Raw genomic sequence first — 21,338 nt, forward strand, 5'->3', positions numbered from 1 at the left:
AAATATAGCTTCATACACAGCTAAAATGGCAGAAAGAAGCATGTCAGAAATAGCTACCAAGACAACAGGTTTTCATATAGATTGGATAGTATGAATCCTGCAAAGTTAAAGCAGTACATCTTCCCCTCTGCAGGAAGTCTCTTCTTGGGGACTTAGGAATCCTGTTGGAAATGTCACCATTTCTAATCTGTAGGCCATAAGGAGACTTAGGAAGAGGAAGGAATGCTATACTTCTAAACAAGCAGATAAGAGATCATTCTGGAGGACTTGCTTTCCCCTCTTGAAATAGAAGTTGGCCTTTATATTATTTTTCTTCTTATAAGAAGTTGCCATAGTCATCCTCAGTATTCCCAACCAAAAAAAAAAAGTAACAACAACAAAAAGTGTCATCAAACAAGCAAAAAAAACAACAATCCCCACAATCAAAATTATCAGGAACTCTGTTTTCTTCTTTGAAGGGTTAAAAACCAATTGCCTAATTGACAGCTCTGGAAAAAAAAATTTTAATAGCAGATGACCCAGAGTGTATCAAAGAAGTGAAAATGACGAGTACAGAACTCCATTCCTCATTGAATTACATTTGAATGAAGACACTTGGCCCTCTCTTCTACTTGCTGGCTGAAAATTGACACATTAGCAGATCTGGTAAGACCATCCAGGCGGGAAGCCATTGTTAACTGCTGCCAGAAGATATCTACAACAATAGTGACCCAAAACTGTCACAATAACACCACTTAAGAGGTCAAGCAGTCTTCAAACAGGTGCTCTGCTAGAGGAAATGTTCATTTATAGAGATCAAGTTAAACAAATCTTATGTGGTGCATTAAGAAATGGTCCTTAAAATATTCATGCACTGAAAAAACCTCTGATAGTCTGAGATTTTCAGGTGGCATCTTCAGTTTCTGCTTCATCAAATTGTGTGATAAATGACCATTTTCATGTTTCATTTTGCTCTCCCCCCAACCCTTTCAAACCCTTCTGAACTAGACTTCTTGGAAATGTCCAAAGTATTCTGCCCATAAGCATCCTGTGGCAGCATCTGCCCAGGAGTCGAAAGGAAGACCTGTCGTGTCCAAAATCCAAGTATTTATCTACTCTGGAGACCACAAAAAAGCTTCATGTAGCTTCTTCTAGGTCATCAAAAGTCTAAGAAATAAAACCACGGTAAAATCAAGCAATCATAGTGTAAATCTATCCTGGAGCTGTGAAATCCTTGAGATACTTCAGTTTGACTGGATGGCTGTGAGGAAACAGATTTAAGTGGGTTCTACTTACACAGTAGCTCAGTCCAAATGACCTGCGGACCAGATGACCTTTCAACCTAAATTGATTCTAAGTGCCTCAAAGCAAGGCTAAAGTAGAGAGTTCAACAGCTGCTTTACAGCACCTAATACAAGCAGTCTTTGACAAAGACTGAGAAAATACTTCAGGAAATAGCATTGAATGCAATGCTTGAGAGCAAAGGGTCTGTTGTTCAGCTTACAGACAATCCCACAAGGAGGGGGAAGGAAGTGGAGACCAGCAGGAGTTTTCCCATGCTAACAATGCACAAACTAAAGACATGTGATCCCACAGAATATCATTTAATAATGTGCTCTAGAACTCTCAGATCTTAGGGTAGGCATGAGGTCAACCGTGCCTTGCTGAAAATGGCAGCACAAATTCCAGACTTTCAGAAAGGAAAGATGAAGACCCATACATAAGAGCAAGGACATAAAGGACTGCTGGATTTCATATTATAAGTGCCTAAAGAGAAACTCCTCCTGAGAATTCTCTCAGTTGTGAATTGATGTTTCCAGTGCCGTATTAGAGACCTGTTTGCCAGTTAAGTGTTAAGACTTGAAAAGGAGGAACGGACCTTTCTCTACTGCTTAGACAGACTAATGAGAAAAGCAGTAAGGCATCATCTACTTCATGTCTTCCACCACAGGAGATTATAAAATAGGTCCTATGCTTTTGGTAAAAGACAGGACTATTGCAGGACTGAATTTCTTGTGGATATTGGGTGCTTTCACCACAGGGCTGTTCAGCTCCAAAGGAAAAGCTGAGGACTTCTTGAAGGCACTGTGCAGCTGAGCAAGAGATCTCCAAAGATAAGGGCAGATCACAGTGTTAAACTTCTTTCAGTATATAGTTTCAGCTGTGCATTCAATATGCATGTGCACTTCTGAAATAAGGGTGTGCTAAGGCACACAGATGAGTGGTACCCTTGAGTAATTCTGACTCATCCTACAATTCCTGTGCCTCCAGGGCAGTTTCTGTTTGAATGGCAATATATGGGAGTATCAGCTAATCACTGAATACTGATGAGATTGTGTTTATTTGTGTTGAAAAGTCGCTTCTGTGGATGTTGCTTTGGTTTGGGCTTTTTTCGTTAATTTTGAAGGTATCAAAGTCTTGACCGCTGTTACACAGCACCGCAGCTGAATACATAACAGTACAGAAAGGAGTAAAGCAAATTTCAAAGCATGCATAGGCAAATAGATTAATCTGACTCTGTTCACTCCCCTCATTCATGACACCCAATGCATGCAAAGTTTCTGAGAAAAAGATCCTTACAAGAAGCCATGCAAGGTTTAAAAAAAAAAATAAAATCTGAGCTGTATTTTAATTATTGGTTTAATTATTCTAATGCATAAACACTCTCAACTGGCTGTGTTTTCTTTGATTATTATTGTTGTTCTACAACCTCAAGCTAAGGCATGTATGGATTTGAACTTTGCAAACATTGTGAAACTTAACTTTCAAAATATATGTAAACTAGCGGAGATTTTTGTGTTAAAAATCTGATGTTTAATTATCAGAAAACTCAATCTTATCTACCAGAAATGACATAAAAATGATAGTAAAATACATATTTTCATTATTTTCTATGCAAATATATGTTGATACATTTAAATGCACATGCATCTGTATATATAAGCACGTATGCATCGATTTATGTGTATCTCTAAGTCAAAATACACCCCCTCAGGTTACATTTGCTACATCACTGCTTCGTTGAAATTCAGGAAATGGTTTACAGCACTGGTGACCTTACATGATTAGTTCTGAAAGGTTTACTTCTTTGTCACACTGATTTGTGGCAATCACCTCGCTGCTCTGAAGCCATAAATCTCTGCAGATATCATAGTATGCCTTTCTATATATTGGTATGCTATCAGGAACAGTGATGATCACTTATACTAGTGTGAATAGACAGGAAATGCTTAGGAGACACTTAGGAGGTCATTGTTCTCTGTTCAGATATTTATGACTATGACTAGAGATAAAAAATATAAATTACATTTACATATTTATGAGCATTTTTATGCAATATCTTCATTTCGATTAAAGTGCCATCAATATCCCTACATTACTATAATGCAAGTCAGAAATCTAACTACAAAGCACTTAGTTTTGTCTTTTTCCTGAAAACTTCCCAAATTAAAGCAATTAACAAAATACAGCATGAGCAGTGCTGATTGATAAAGAATGCATTTAGGCATAATTAAAAAATTGTAAAGAACTAATCTATCATACCATAGGACCTAAAGATATTTTTCTTTGTTTGGAGAAGCAGAAACAACCTTGGGAGGTAACGCGTGGGCTGCAGAACCATGCAATGCAAATTGAAGGGTGCAGGCAGAAACTCACCTCTAGCTTTGTTCTTTGTAGCAGCCACTGGAAGCAAGGAAAAGATTGCACAAGAAGAAGAGAACAAAGATAGATTAGACAGAAGTTTGAGCAAGCAAGAACACAGAGAAACTTCATCACTATTGATTCAAAGCTAACAAACACCGTTTCTAAGATTATTTGACCTATTTATTAGAGACACTGCTGTGCTGTGAGAGAGTTCAGATCTATAATTCTGTCAGAAACCCTGCATTGAGAAGTTGGAAAATACACCAGAATACACACTCAAAAAAGCAAAGTGAGTATTGCAGAAAAATCACGGATCATTAGTCACATGTAGGTGAGAACACATTCACACACATTAGTGAATTCTAAAACTTAAAGCACAATTTGCCTTGCCAAAAGGACATTCAGAAGAACCTAAATCTTATGTCATCCCCTTGCTTTTATTTCTTGAAACATCATTTTTCTGTGAAGCTGATGCAAATAAGCATCAGTTAATCTGCAGATACCCCAATGATTTATAATCTACTCTACGATCGCTATTTTTCTTCACTGAAACCTGTAACTTCAGATTGTTCTTGCGCCCTTATGGAGCATGCAAACCAAAAGGAACAGATGATAATGTACCCAACAGTGACCAATGTTCAAACTCACAGAAACAGGGACAGATACTACAGCCTTCCTTGAGTATCCTGTATCCACGTAGCTTCATGCTGGTAGTTTTTCATGCCCAACAGGGTAAGGAAAGCAAACACTGTAGTATAAAATGTTTCACTAAAAAACACACTATCACCAAAATAAACAGAACCATTGTTTTCTGTTTTCTGAGGCTCAAGGATAATATAGTTGAAATAAAATATTACTCAGAAGCCAAAGTTAGAATGGAATTGCTCTGTTAATGGAATTAATTAAATTACTCAAAAAGATTCCATCCAAACCTCTCTAAATTCTGAAGCACACAGTGAGAAGGCATTCATTCAAGAGCATCTTCATGAAAAAAATAAAAAAACAAAATATGTAATTCCTCTTCTGCTGGCCCTTCTTGTAGGGCAGAACTACATTAACAATTCAAAAGGAGCTAGGCTTGAGACCAAAAGACATGAAAGAAAAGGAGAAAGACCAAACCCTTTTCTGGTGGCTTTGCTTCTCTCGTTCATATCTAAAAGGTTGGTTTGCTTGATTTGTTTCTTTTCTTTTCTGGTCTGGTGTCTCACCAGGCAGTCTTTACTAAAATAAGCAAGGAGTGCATAGCAGTAAAGACCAAGTTGCCATATATGAAGAAATTGTTGAAAACCTGAAACCTTTAACTTTATGAATGCATCAAAATATCAGTTACCCAGCTGCCTTTTTTTTTTTTTTTAATTTTTTTCACTCTTCCCTCCTTTACTTCCAGTTTCACCATTGTGACTTGTCAACATTCTCCTTGCAGTGAAAACAACACAAAAAATTCTGCTTTGGGGAGCTACAATGAGTGCAGATTCTTCTGCAGAGCTCTTTCCATAGGGCTGTTTAACAAGCGTATTCACCTGCAAACTGCCCGTAAATCTTACATGCGCTAAAAATTGCTTGTGTAGTAAACAAAATTAATGACGCCATTCTAATTTTATAAGAAGTGAACAGTTTCTCCTTCATGCAAATCTAAGTTGATAATGAATACACCGAGTTCATCAACCTGTTCAGTTTATTATGCTTCCCCTGTTTTTTTGTTTTTTTTTTTCAGTCCTGAGAATTACATCTACATTAATATATTATCACTTCTAGCCATAATAATCAAATAAACTTAACAAAGGTCTGGAGAAAACACTATCTCCCTGTCCCCACCAGAAATTTAAAAGCAACAGGAGACTTTGTACTTAATTAAACAGAATTTAAAAAAAGTTTGTGTCTATATATAAATACATATATTAAAAAAATATGCATACTTGAACCCTTCAGAATATACATATACATAGTTATATGCATATGTAAGTGATATAATTTTTTTGTATGGAAACATATATGCATATATATTAAAAGAACCCACACATTCCATGATGAGACAGTTTTATTTTGAAGCATGTGCACTAGACAGAGAATTATTACCTATCAGTAAATAAAGAAAAGTATTAAATGAGATTGTACATTATAATTGGAAGTAGGACAGGTTACTAGGCTTGTTAGGCCAATTATAACTCTCTGCAAACCCACTAATAGAGGACTAGATGACAGTAACCTTCTTAAAAATGTCATGTTCAATACTTGTAAATTTTCCCATTGACAGCATGGTCCAATTACAAGTCAATTCATAAAGTTCAAACTGCACAACAGCCAAATTAGCTTAGAAAATGGTCTTACAAAATATAATTCTGCCTACAGAAGGCAACTAGCTGCAGCTGTTTCCATCTTTCTGATACTTAGCATGAAGGAGAATTCCCTTTCATTGCTATCATTGAGGTAAGTTTTTCTTTTTTTAAAGCTGAAAGAATTTTCCTTTCTTGCCTCTTTACTCACCTTGTCACTCTGTAAAATGAAGACAATTCTCGACCCATATATTATGTTTGAAAAATTTTACCCACCTCTTATTATTACATGTAAAGCCATAGAAGACAAGCATAGACAAACGTTTTGAATGAGCATCATCAAGACTGAAATTTAGCAGAGGGAAGCTGAGATTTTAGTTGAATCATCAGATATGGGAAAACTCAACTTTTTATGCCCCATGTCAGTGATAAAGACTGTAGGTTTCAACAAACAACATTACAGTCAAAGAATCCACTTTTGCTTTAAATCTTCAGCAAGTCAGTTGATTTAGCCACATTTCACATAACACATTGTCTTTTTTACCACCTAGACTTCCTTGCTTGCTGACAAAAGAAAGAAACTCTTCAAGGCAGTGAGTCTATCTCACCTCAAAGTAGTATATGTATATACTACTATATAAGGACACTGATTTGAGACTTCTGTAATACAAATAAAATGGTTTAGGACTGGCCAGTAATAATTTTTGGGCACAACATAACCTAAAAATCTGGAATTTGCTGTTTATAGCTGCCATACTTTCTTTGTCTAAATTAAGAAGCCAAACAATAAATGGATAAAAAGGAATGACTTCTGTTATTTCCCTATGTTCAGGGATATCTGTAAAAAAAAGAACATTTGTAAGGGCATTTTTCTTTAGCAACCCTGTCTTGTCTTAGGAAAATTATTCTGGAAAGGAAGGTATACTACAGAAAAGCGTGAACAGTCACCTTTTTGGAACTTAATGAAAAATTTTAAAGACCAGAGAAGAAAGAAAGACAAAGTAGGCGTGCTGGTTTTGCACTGGAGCCATTCACGGAAGTGACTTTCTAAGAGAAGCTGCTCGCAGTTTCCTCCATGTCTGACAAAATTCAATCAGTAATTAGCTTTGAGAATTGTCAATCTGTTAAACCACTGAGAAAGCTGGACACGCTTCTATGAATACACATGTTGAAGACGAGAAATCTGAGGAAGCCCTCTTTTCCTTTCAGCCTGAGAGCAGGTAACAAGGCTGGCCCAGTCCCCATCTCAGCCAGGTCACTTAACAGTCTGCAGGCACCAGGCAAGATATTAACTCTTTCAGTGCACAGATAAGATTTGCAGATCTTCAATCCTCCCTCTGTTGAGAGAAGAGGACAGAGTGAGAACACGTAGAGGAGCAACATGAAGATACCAAGGTCAGTGAAGAAAGAGTCAAGTCCCAGATAGGAGGGACGAGGAGATGCCTTGATTTTGGGGCTGAAATCCTCTAGAAAAGCTATGGAGAAGAACTGATACATCAGATTCTTTTTCCCTGTAACTCGTTGAAAGTATGGGGAGATGAAGTGTTCCAATTGTAGATATGAGCAAAAGCCTCCATGCTAAAGTAATCAGATGCTGAAGTAGCTGTGATCTCATGAGAAGTTTGAACAGAGAAGGAGAGAAGAATGATGGAGACCCTTTTGCCCCCAGGGAGAGAAGAAGATCATCTCTGTTCCCAGGGATGAAGATGATCTCAGAGATAACTAAAGAGAACCTTTGCTCTTGAACACCTCATCTTTAAAACAGTACCCCATAACTTGACATGGCCCATAAACACAGCTGTGAGAAAACTGGGAAAGATGGCAGGGACTTCACTATTGCAGCTACCCAGGCAGCTGTTATTTGTGGAAATTGAAACGGTGAGAGAACTGATTTCTTGTGGAGAAGTCTCCATAAATTGACAAGAGGGACTCCTCTCCCTAAGTAAACTGAAAGAAGATTATTCTAGAAGTGATAAACTGACTGAATTGTTTCTGTACACTGTTAGTGGGAAAAAAAAAAGGTCAGTGGTGGAAGAAGTATTCTAAAGGTTTTATTCTGATTCTTATTATTCTTTCTTTTAGGTACTGTTAATAAACTTTTCCTTATATCCTTTTAAAATTTTGAGCCTGCTTTGCCTTCTTCTTAATCCCATCTCATGGCAAGAAATTAATAAATATATTCTAGTGGGTGCACTGGCATTTAGCCAGCACTGAACCCACCACATTAATTGGTGCATTGGTTGGGAAATCTCAAACTAGCAAACCAAAACCACTACAGCAGGAAGAAAGACCATATTTTCAGAAGTCAGGTTGAAAGGCATGACAGAGCTACTAGATTTCTAGGTAAGGCTGAGAAATAAATCTCCTCTATTTTCTCTAGCAAGGTTAAACAGTATTGTATTTTTTGAAGGCTCTTGTGATTACAGCATATGTAAAACAAAAGGGTTGGCCACCAGGGAAAGGTTTGTGAGTGAGGGCATCACAGAACAGCAAGAACCCAAGGTCAGTGATCTCAGGGGAATCCCACTATGAGAGATCTGGAAAGGGGAGGAAAACTGCCAGGTACAGCTATATTTCACAGAGGTAATGTTTTTAGGGCATTTTTAAATCAGAAAAGTAATCCTGCCGTAGCTGTGTTGTTGGAACGATCTTTTAATAAATCATTGCCTGAATGTAAAAACCTAGATTCAAATTTCAAAAACCCTAATATACCCTTGCTCTCAAATATCGATAATATATTCTGCTTTATTTTCTGTGATACATCTTTCTGACTTCTTGCTTTTTGTATGCCAACAATTGTTAAATTACATTCTTTGATAAATGGTGGCTACAAGTTGTTCAATATTTTCTCCACACTCAGCCGCTCTACACTGTTCAATTTTGTAGACACTTTTAGACAGATTTGATATAGCTTTTATTTTATTTTTCTCTTATATGTGATTTATTATTCGATTTGGAGTTTTGTCTTTTGTCTTTGGAGAAAACCACATCCGTCCAATTACTTCAATAGCTCAATAAAATAAAAAAAGGGAAAAAGCATTTCCCCCAGATATCCAGCTAACCTAACATTTTATTTCAAAAAATAAGGGGAAAGAAAAAGGAAAGTGAAAGTTTTGAGGTCATTCTTGTTCTCATTTCACCTACTGGATGCACTAAGATCTCAGAGGAACAAACAGTAAAATATTTAAATTTTTTAATGACTAAATACTCTATTCAAGGAAAAAAAAAACAAAACAAACAAGAAAAAGTCACATTCATGAAGTACATTGCATTGATTTTCTCCCATATTCAGTAACCTACAGTTCCAGCAATTCTGGAGGTCCTCTTATAATCAACAAAAAATTAACAAATCACCAGTCTCATGAATGCATTTATTCATCTGTATTTTTACTCTAGCCTTAAAATCTTTTATGATCATGAAAAACAGATAAGCAGCATAAACATCCCCCACCCCACAAGGTAGGAGGAAACAAACTGCAACAACCACACAGCCCTGCTCCCCAACACATCCAACATGTAATTCAAATTACCAGTTAAAAAAAACAAAAACAAAAAAACACCTACTTATTTTTACACAGCCTACATTTAGAATTTTCTGTTTAATTTTAGGATGATGATGATGACAACAACTGCATTTTTTTCCATTTGGATAAATGGACAGATTTTCACTGATCATTTAGGTCACCTAAATGCCAGCTCTCAATCTCTGACTGGAAAAGCTCCTCGGTGTGACAGAAGGCCTTAGCAGGATCATTTCCTCCAGAAAATAATGCAAATTATTAGGCTATCACAGACTAAAGACCCACTCAAAGCTACCCACATGTGCTGCAATGCAGAATCCTTCCCACCCTCCTTTTCAAAACCAGCATTTTCCAAAAGCCACTGAAGGAGAAACAAACCACCACCATCACTTGAAATTCATGGTGGGAATTAAAGTGTCCTGAACTCAGGAAGACATTGCTGCTTAGACTTGAAGAGTGGCCAACAGATGACACAAAAACATGGGATCCAAATTTGTTTGCTTCTGATTTTCTGATCTTTCCCTTGATTCCCTTTATTGCTATGCCTTTGCATTTTATAGTGAATATAATTTGTATGCATAAGTTCTCCACACTCTTCTCATGGAGATTCCTAAAATATCAGATGGCAGCACTTGCAGATTTAACCAGAATGCATATATTCCTAGATAAGCCTTCCTCTCTTTATGTATTTAACCATTAAAAAACTGTGCAGTCATGCATATGTAACTAAATGGAATTTCAACACGTGACCTTCTTTTATTCTATTTATACTGTGTTCTATCTCTGCATCATTGTATCTACAACACAAGTTCCCAAAATGACATCAGGTAGTTTCCCTCAGAAACATAAAATAGTCTTGAAGATACAGCTGAAAAAGGGACAGAAATGCAAATTGGAAGGATTCTGAGGATGTCAGCCACTGCATCCTGTGGGTTTGAAGCCTCATGAGTTATCTTTGGACCTCTCCTAACAGATTGCCTAATGTAGTGTTAAAACCGTTGGTGATGGGGACTTGAAAAGCTCTCCAGATCACTTCTTTTCTGTGCACAGTTGTTCCCCTCAACAGTAAATTGTACTTCCATTATATAAGTTAACCATTATATGTAGGAGACTGGTGCAATTCCTTCACACATCTTATACTTTCCAGGAGTTCAAATTACAGCATGCATACTTCTTTAATGTAACTCTTTGCAAACCCAAAGATTTATTATTCTTGTTGTATGCTTAAAAATAATCTAAACTTTCTCAAGAAAAATTTTCCAAGTTGCACTTTATTGCCTTCCTCGGTTTTAAAACTATAACTAGATTATCACATGCAACAGCATTTATTATGCAATACTAATCACAAAATATTGAAAAACACACAGCTCTATTTTCTTTCTGAAAAGTAGGGTATAAATATAGTAATTTTGTTCTCAATACTCATTATGACTGGCATGATGGAGATCAGCAGAAGCATCTTATAATCTAAATATCACTAGAGTTCAGGATTCCAGCTGTAGCTGATTCACATTAGCAGCTGGAAACACATAACACAGTATATTACAGGATAGTGAAAATAGAAGATGAATATAATTATGCACTAAAGGGTCCTCTTAACAATATTGAGATAAGACTATTTGCCTGTCCCAAAATGCCAACTTTATGCAAGTTTTAATAGAGCTGGACATGTAACTTCTACAAGCAATGCAAGTTGCTACTAAGCAATTTTATCATAAGCTGGGTTTACATAAAACATCAGAGAAATTTCACTTGCAAATCAATAATTTAGCTCATGAAGAAGAGTAAATACAATTTTTATGTTTCATTTTACCAAGGTAACAGCATGTTTTAAGAAGTATGCATAAAGACAACTCTGGAGTAGTAGAATTAAGCACTGCGATAGGGTGTAAGTAGGGTTGTGTCAAGCAGAGGTACAAGTCCTCAGTTCTGCTCTCAGATCTCTTTCACAGTTATTTCAAAACTTAAAACAAATATTTGAAAAGCTTTACTTTTCATTCATCCATCCCCTCAAAAAAGCTCTCAAAATTGCTAGTCATACAGAATGCGCATACACACAAACATGCCCAGCTTCTGTGTTTTCGTCAGGTTTCCAGAATAAAGAGAAAGGAAAAGATTCCTGGAAACACTTAGCAAAGTATTTGTCTGCCATCAGGTAACGGTGACTGGGCACAAGCAGCTGTAAGCAGTGAGCTTTTGTCTCTTTTCACATCTGCAGATCAGTACATACAAAACACCTCAAGTAATGCCTTGTCCATTTCAGCCAATCCAAGAGCAGCTTGTGACATTCATGTCTCACGTAGGTTTAGTTTTTGATGAAGTCTATGCTATCCTACATTATCACAAATAGAAATTTCCTGGGTCTATTATGCTCATATACTTTCCTTTCTGGTCACAGTCCACAGGTCTGATAACCCACAAAAGTTTAAAGTTCTTGTATTTGAAAATAAGCTCCTATGCAACCTGCATGAAACAAACAAACACAAACAAACAAAACACAAACAAACAAAACACAAACAAAACAAAAAAACCCAAAACCAACCAAACAAAACAAAACCCCACAAAAACCCAAACCTATAAAAAAAACAAAAAGCAAACAAACAAAAAACCCACAAAAAACAACAAAAATGCACAAAATAGCCCTGTATCATCCAGAGAGAGTAGCAGTGCAGGCAGACAAACAGCTGGGGTTCTCCTTATATTACCTCTGCTTACAACTGAATCATCTACTGCAAGCTCTTAGATGTTTATCAAAAGGAAGCTGGTGGTTTTTGCACTGTTACTTTCCTTATCTATTTATTGATTTTAAATTATAGACTTTGGTATCTCTGTATAAGAAGTGTTACAACACAACCATATAGATAATCAGTATGAAACACTTCCATAATAAGGTTAATCTATGTACTAAGGACCACTGGGATAATGCTTGAAGCATGTGGGAGCAAGCACACGTCTTAAAGGGCAGACAATTAAAACCTTAAACAGAAAAATTAGATTTCTTTTTTTATTCTCCAAATATTATCCATTTAGACTTGTCAAGACTTGTTAGATAACTGACAAGATTGATGAAAAAAAATACCATAATAAACTTAGTGCAGATCTCAAACAACTGGATTTTCTTAGGTTCTATGACCTAAATCTAAGTATTTCTGTAACTGAAGAACTGGAATCAGATCCATTAGTAAACCAGATACTGTATCTTTTAAGACCTCTAAATACAAAAAAATAACCTGTTACCCCAAAATAGTACTAACCACAGTCAAATAACTCTGTTTCAAATACACACTTTGTAATTTAAATTCATAAACATGGTAGGAAAAGACATGGAATTCTATATGATTTATTTATAGTTTATATCCCAGTTTGGATAATAGGGAACATAAGGTGAATCTTTCAACTCTATCATAATGCTATTAGTGAAGTAACATTAAAAAAAAACAAACAAAAAAAAAAAGAAAGAAAGAAAAACCAAAACTCTTGCATTTTTAATGTGATTTTATGTTGTTTTTTTCTACTTTTTCCTAACAGTTCAAGAAACACAGGTAAACTGCAAAAAAAAAAAAAAAAATCCCAAAAACCTTAACACTGCATGCTATACCCAAAGATAAAATATTTAATTGCAATTTATCATCTGCTACTCATAATCATGCAAAAAATAAGGATAACTACCATTTTTTTCTTTATATGTGGCTTTACAATAAAGGACTCCAATACTGGAAACAGAGGAATCATAACACCACACCATTTTGTTAGCCAATATCAAATTTGATGCCTCCTTGGTAAGACTTACTAAGCAGGATTTTTGTAGACTGGGAGAGACATGTAAATGAGGAATTATTTTCATTGGAATTCACAGTCCAGAGATAAATTTAATCCTTACTATTGATCTTTTTGACCTGACATGATTTTACATTGCAGAGCTGAAATTTCACCTGACTTAGTAATCAACCACTCATAATAAAAAACAAAAAACAAAACCAACACTATTTCATTTCCTGTATATAGTTCTAATCCTATCCTAAAGTTTTAAATGTATATGTGTGCTGAATATACTAACTAATAGAGTTGGTCAGCTATTCTACAATTTTCTCACAGTTATTAAAAATACAGCTGAAAACTCACAAATCAGAGAAATTCACAATTCCAGACTTAAGATTTCATGCCCACCCCCACACTTTTTTATATAAAGGAGCACAAGCCAATAATTACAATGAGATGGAGGAATGAATACCAGAATCTACAAGCATATACCTGGCAGTTCAGAATATGAAAACTCATAAAACAGCCACTATGTATTTCAGAGAGAAAAAAAACCCAAACAAAACAGTATCAATTCATAATTTCAAACATTGTTTACAGAGATTTGAAATGAAAGTTTCCAAAAAAACCTATAATTGTTCCAAATATTTTATTACTTTAATATTTTTTATTTCAATTTATTTTAATATAGAAAAGAGGCCCATTTTGATTTGCTATGAGCATTAAACACATTTCTATTCCTCCTTGCATTATGTTGCCACTGTACTGAAAATTTTTGTACGTAAGAATCATTTAAGGACTGACCTATGTTTAGAGCAGATGCACACATTGGCCACAGCTCAAAACCAGAGCAGATCCATCTCATGGACAGCTCAGTTTTGCCAGAGACTCATGAAAATAAGGACTTACTAGAGAAGACCCTTAGCAGGGTGTGTCTTCACAGTGACAGTGTAGTCAGCACCAGAAGGTGGCAAACAGACACATCAACAATGGTCCATGGACCACTGTAGATGCAGCACCAAACAGGAGCTTCTAAGTGACTGCTAGAAATAAATGAAGGGAGAAAAACAACATTCTGCAAGTTTTGCTGTTTTGGTGGAATGAAAAAGAAAAGACTGAAGGATTTTGGTTTGTATGTAGCAGAGGATCTTTAAAAACTGAGTCTAGGACAGGTGGCGAGTTAATATGCTAAGCTAAGTTGAAATTTATAGATGACCAAAAGAATAAACACAGTTCTTCAAAGCCAACAGAAATAATTAAAACACAGGGAGGTAAAAAAGAAATGTATACAGTCAATTGAAAATGAAAAATGATAATGTGGAAAGATGACAAGATTAAATACTTTTGAGAAACCTTTGAATAATATCAGAAAAAAATATCAGAAAAAAATATCATTTTAGAAAATTAAAGACTAAGCATAGTCAGAGTGATTATTTACAGAAAATTATGTGATTCTTCAGTTAATCCTCTTAATTAAGACTTAGGAACTAAACTATTCCTACTACTCCTACAATGTGTTATGGTAAAAAAAAAAAATTGTGAACTCTGTACATTTCTGAATTGTATAGCAGCTGCATTTGAGTCTTGACAGTCACTTTGACCCCCTATGTTGATTTTATAATGTGCTGAAAGGACGTGTGCCAAGCAAATAATTTTTCAAGGTATTCCTCAGCAATGCAGTCTGAAATCCTATTGAAAAACAAAAAAATCCCAAAAAAGGATACACACACACACCCCCCTCCCATCTCTCTCACTCCCCTAGATGCCAAACTAGTCTGCAAGGCAAATAAACAAGACACTATTGGGTATTTCTAACTCATTCCTTGACATCTCTGCCAACATGCATCTTCTAGACAACATTATTACACAATTACACTGAGCTAAACAAGCACACAGACTCCCTTTAGAGCAGAATAGTGTTTACACCCAGTGTTTACCTTCGATCATCACTGGAAAGGGAGGAAATATTTTGGAATGCCACCCCCGTTTGTAGCACAAGCTTGCGCAATAAAAGACACAGAGCGAAAGAACGCAAAAGGGAGGGCAGTGTTGCTATTTTTGCCTGGCTGTCAGGGCACAGCCCAAAGACATTTGCAGTTCAGTGAATGAGTACAGAACAAACTCTGGCTGTTAACAAGTGCCCTGCAAGAGCCAACCATGTCCTTAACAACTAAGTGCATAGCTCAGCAAATATTACAGGCATGTTCTCTCCTTGTACACCTCTTGGAGCCCACCAAAGCAGACAAGAACAACAGAACATCCCCACTGTTATTCCAGGAAACGAAAGAATCCTTTGAGGACCATTTCTGATCATTTCAGCCACTCAACTCTTTCCCATTCAGCACAATCCTTGCAGTTTAGAATAAGCTTGCACACGCAGTCAGTCACAGCAGAAATAGAAACTGGCAACACAACTATGACTATTCCTCCTTAAAAACCTCATACGCCTTCTCTTCAAAGAGATTTATGAATAATGGGAACTAAATAATTCATGGCACTGCAGATGCCAGTCCAAATAGCCTCTTCCTTTTTAAGGTTTCAGTTTGTAGATGTGTGATCAAAAGCCTTCATCAGTCATGATAGTGGCATTTGTACTCAGTCCAAACAAACCGTATTTGCATCTGAATGTTTTCCATTGAAATGAGAGACTAATATGCAAGCCAAGTTCCAACTAAAAGGCGTTTTATGCTATTTAAATTCAGTCAAATTAAAGGCTGAATGCAATCTAAAAGGTCTACTCTCAGAACAGTAATTTGACACATCATAAATAAGACGCATGTTTTTGTTAAGCAGGCCTTAGCACTTGTCTGAAATTTTTACACAGCATCCTAACAGTGCTGCCTCTTGAGGGATAACGGAGGAAAATCCTATATAAAAAGGAAGGAAGTAAACAGAAAACCCACTGGCAAGTAGTGCAAAGATTTAACCTACTCATACACAGCTATGTGAAATCACAGAACCATTTAGGTTTCAAAAGACTTCTGAGATCATTGAGCCCAATCTTTAAAAAAAATTAGGTAAAAGCAGTTGCTCTGTGAAGGCAACACTAACGTGAAAGATCTTGCCACTACATTTTTAAGCAAATAGGTACACCTTGGAAACCAAATATACACTTTGTTTTATTAATCCTATTAATTAGTAAAGTGAGGATCACTGTTTGCCAGGTCCATTGCTCAGGTTTGCTACTACACTGAAAACTATCACAAGAATCCCTCAAAAGAATAAAAAAAAAGAGAAAAAGGAAAAAAAAAAAAAAAAAAAGGTCCACAAAGATCGCAATTAACAAATGGAGAAGAATTTTACATCAGCAAGGGAAAAAGCTGTAGGATCAGATTAAAATTCTTGCTCTTGCCAAGGGGAAATATATACAACTCTCATAAATTGAGGTCAATACTAATTTTAAAAAGATTATTAAGAGCCTAGAATGACCTGAAATGAACCTTAATGGGGATAAACAATATAAATATTTTAAATTGTCATGGGGGTTTACTGTAATTCCTTTACATTTTTCTTCTTTTTTTCCCCTAAATTTTGTGAGATACTCTTCTTATTCTATTTAACAATTACATGTTTTGATGAAAGAAAGAAGCAAATATTATGTATGACCTCACATTGAAACATTTCACAGGTCAGTTTTTTTATTTGAAGCCCATCTTCTTTGGAGTTTTTTTCTGTTTGGTTGGCTTTACTATTTTTTTTTTAAGGAAAAATATATCATTTTTATTTGCAGATATGAGAAGTACATGAATCAGTTATCCAAAATATGTTGTATTGAGGTCTTAATTTTAAAGTCCTTAAATTTAATTTAGTAATTAGTATATGAACCATTAATGAGACACACTACAAAGAGACCGATGATGCTCATATCAATTAATACACAATCTATTTAAATACTTAAGTAATGCGTGATTTTAGGGTAACACTAATTTTGAAAGGAAGAGTTTAAGTGTAAAAAACGGTAATAGGAAGAAGAGGAATATACTCCAGGAATGAGAGGTTCTCTACAGACTTCTCAGGAAAACAATAGGGAATGGCTTATGGCAGACTAGCACAACATAGCACCAACTCTGTGAATGCTAATGAGTAAAGCCATGAAAAATTGCTGGAGCACCAGATATTGGAAGATGACACTGATGGGGACAGATGTAGAAAAAGGATTATCAACTTCAGACCCCCTAGAGCAGCACGAATGAAATCACATCCTTGTGTTCTGGGAAATAAAGCAGGCAACTTGGATAGAAATAAAGACAGCCTTTAATTATCAAAAAGTAAATTGGGAGCAGCCCATGATAATTCAGAAGTGGCGTTATTATAGAACACAATGCAGAGTTAATTCAGAAATCAGTTTGTTCAAAAGCATCAACAGCTGGGTTTAATAATAGACACAATGAAGAAAAGCTCAAGACAGAAGATTATCTAGCAAATTCAATCACATTATTAGATTTACAACTACACAGTGGCAAAGAACCTGTAAGTTAGAATTATTTAAATAAAGGAAAACAATACTTTGGATTGATGAGCTCCAAGAGCTTCAGGAAATAAACTTTGAGAACATTATTTTGTCCAGTTTTGTTTCAAAGATGTTTTGTTATGCTTTTACCGTGGCAAAAGCTAACTTTCCCATTCCATCATCACTTTTAAAATATAACAAATGCTGACTTGTCACAAGGCAAAATATCCTTTCAATGAAATAGATGCTTTAGCACCAGAGAAGGTGCTGCCTTTTGAGATTTCTATTTATATTCATTTAGATTTCCTTCAGCAAATTCTCTTATTGTTTTTACTATTTTCTTATTTAAGCGTATGATTATAATTGGGAAAGCATGGAAAGAGCACAATCAGATTATTAAATGATTATAGCCAACACCACCAGCAAAGCAAAAACAGTGGCTGACTGCAAGTTTAGTCAGAATGACTGAATAATTTATTAAGTGTTATAAACTGAGATTTGTGAAACACATTATCAAATCTTACCTCAAATATAAAAGTAAAATAGGCAAAGCAAATACTGTAGTGCCATAACTTGTTCTACATACACCAGAAATTAAAAGTTTGACAGTTTTTTTTACTTGTTTTGTTTGCTTTTTAAAGGAGGAGAATAAGACTCTGTTGCCCAGGCAAACCCCAGCCTTACATCTTTCTAGTTAACCAGGAATCTTTACAGCTAAAAATATACTTTTAGAAATATTCTTTTGTCCATTCAGTTTAGTTATTGATGATCACCTTAGTACATCTGGCAAGTGATGTTCTGAAAATAGGCAAATAATAATAAGGTGAACACCAAACACTGGTGTTCTACATATGTGCATCAGGTCTGCCTAAGAACAGACTGAAAAAATCTAAACACCTAAACCAAGTTTGGTGATATTGTTCTGAAGTCAGGGAATGGATCAAGACAGACACAGCAACTTGACACCCTGCCTGTTATCACATGAATGATAAATATTTATAGTTTCTCTCCTCATAACACTATGAAAACCACATAAATATTTGGTTAAATTGTCAGGTGGCACATTAACATTAACAGTAAAATACATTCTCATGTATTTTAGTACTGATTCCCAGTAAGGAAAAAAGTAGCTCTAGGATAAAAAGAATAACATGGAGAAGATGATGCTTCAACAAACAATTTCTGAAAACTACACAAACATTAGCTGAAGACTATTTTATTCCACCTTCCTTTTCTGCTTTAACCCACAATTGAAGTACACATACAAAAAAGAGAGATTACCATGGTATTTTGTTTGCTTAACCAATATTTTGACAAGTTTCAGTTCATAACAATACTTTCAAAAAGAAAAACAAATGAGCTTCTACAGTCAGCACATTGTCTAATAAGCTACACTAAAAACCAAGTACTCTAAACTGAATGTTGTTTCAAACTTCAATTTCAAATTAGATTCCCTTCAAAGAAACAAAAAGAATGCTGACAAAAAAGTGTCACTCAAGGTAAAATGCTGGTATCAATTCTGTGAGAAGCTGTCAACCAGAAAGTAACAAGTATACATATTTGGGCTCTAAAACAACTTATGGCAAACATACAAGTGCTAAATCCATATCAGACTCAGTATTTTTTTTTTTATTATTCTGCATTTCTTATGCTGTAACTAGGAACAGACATATCATTTGCACAGAGGCAATATTGCATGACCTTCCATATCTTATCACATGGCAAACAATTCCAGAGATATTTTCACTACCAAGTATTCCTCTGCGTAAACTGAAATATGCAACACATGGATAAAGTACATATCAATGACAGCTGATCAGAAAATTTATTGGAAGCCATGACAAAATCCCTCTACAATGAATCATATGAATATATACATTTATTTGTTGAAAACTAACATTTTCAGTTAACACAGGTTTTCCTTCTACAATTCCAACATTTTGATTCCTTAAATGATGTAAGTTTTCTATTCCTTTTTGTTTTGTCTTCCAGGCAAAAGAAAGCAACCAGTCTTTGAATTGATTTTATACAGGTTTTAATCAGAACTCTAATTTGCCATTCAAAGAAAAAGGGTAAGAAGGAAAAAAATTTGGCCTGTGCAACATGAACAAATGAAAAAATATTTTAACAAAAAGTATTCATGTAAGAAGCAAATTCAGGATAAAAAAGTCTATTACCCACTGAATATGAATGGGATATTTCTATTGACTTTAGTAAGCTATGAATCAAGCAATAATTATACCATTAGATTACTGAAAGAAAAATAACAGTGATTTAGGAAACATAAATGGAAAAAAGGAAATAGCCCTAGAATAACCCGTATAATCTGATATCAACCTTGGCTAGGTGCAATTGCATTTTTTCAGCATCCTGTAACGCTGCAATTATCAGTAGTCCCATGCACATATTATTATATACTTAGTAGCCAAGATGGATGATTATTGTACATTATAGACTCCTGATAAAATAAATTAACCGAAAAATGTTATCAGAGAGAATATTCACGACAAATAAACCAAATTTCTTCAAAGACTTGCTACCCAGACAAAGTGATGACACACAATAAGATCCAGGAATCAACAGACAACCAGCACTGTCACAGCAAACAACCACCTCATAAAGTTGATAGGAGAAAAACATAATAAAATGGAATCTCTAAGAAACAGAGCAAGCAGGCATGAGATTGTCTGTCTCTTGACAGGTATCACATGTGGCTGAGCTGCTGCTCACATCAGTTATGCTGGAAACCAGTCCAGCTAAAAGGGAACCTCCAGGAAGTTGATCACTGGCTGTCAATACCATGATTTTACTCCCCAAACTGCCAAATGGCATTTCATACTTTCACCATAAAACCCAGGAATCCATCTACTGAGAAGTGGCATGCAGTTTTATCAGGGAATTAAGTTTCTAAAAGCTGTGTAGCTCATTCAAGTGTACAAAACTCCTTGTTATGCTAGATTTTGGGAAGGGTTAAAGCACATGCTTTAGAGGAACACAGGGTCTTTTGTACATATTTAATTATATGTAAGAAAAACAGATGAAGGTCCTCTTCAAGCTTAGTGCCACGCTGAGTGCACAGTCATCAAAATTCCATGAAAATCTATATTAACAATAATCCCAGTAATTTAAAACCTGGGGAAGCACTGGGGAAGACATTAGAAACGTAAAAGTGTAACAGTAATAAGGAGCATTAAATACCAGAAGATAATCATCTTGACATCATACATTTTTTTAATATTAAGCCTTTTCACATTGAGACCATTTTGAATTAAGTAACCACAAATCTGAATGAATGTTCCTTTCCTCTGTCCAACACCCAAGCACTTCTGACTCCCCCTCCCCTTTTATGCCAGTACATTTCAAACTACATGGAGAATTTAATGAAGAAACTAATGTAGCTGAAACCCATTTCTTTACATTTCTGTTGTGGCTTCAGTTTTCTTTCTGAATTTAATCAGCACCTAAATTCCTTCATTGTACTTAACTATAACTGTGATGTACTTCACTCTCACAAAAATGCACACTAACCTCTCCTCACATCTTTAATCTGAAAATATTTTATAAAATGCATTACAGTTAATATCAGGGACCTTGAATAGCTCTCAAATATAATCTACACCTTGTCTCATAAATAGAAATTGATGCTAACATGAGAAAAACAAACGAAAATAGCACACAACTTGAAACTTTCAGCATCCGCAAACAGGAGAT

General features: G+C 35.4%; 1 protein-coding gene across 4 annotated transcripts in view; it reads right to left on the reverse strand.

The window, feature by feature from the left end:
• Positions 1 to 21,338, reverse strand: part of CADM2 (cell adhesion molecule 2) — a 571,727-nt gene that overhangs the window by 191,847 nt on the left and 358,542 nt on the right. For 2 of the 4 annotated variants that reach the window (XM_068180588.1, XM_068180586.1), the window contains exon 2: positions 3,637 to 3,663. The exons of 1 other annotated variant lie outside the window; for it this stretch is intronic. In XM_068180588.1, the coding sequence (XP_068036689.1) occupies positions 3,637 to 3,663 (27 nt within the window). Of the gene's footprint in view, positions 1 to 3,636; positions 3,664 to 11,476; positions 11,578 to 21,338 lie in introns of those variants that run through there. One more of the 4 variants, XM_068180587.1, reaches the window with a different exon arrangement.

The sequence above is a fragment of the Anomalospiza imberbis genome, chromosome 2 (assembly GCF_031753505.1).
Source record: "Anomalospiza imberbis isolate Cuckoo-Finch-1a 21T00152 chromosome 2, ASM3175350v1, whole genome shotgun sequence".
NCBI classification, from domain to species: Eukaryota; Metazoa; Chordata; class Aves; order Passeriformes; family Viduidae; genus Anomalospiza; species Anomalospiza imberbis.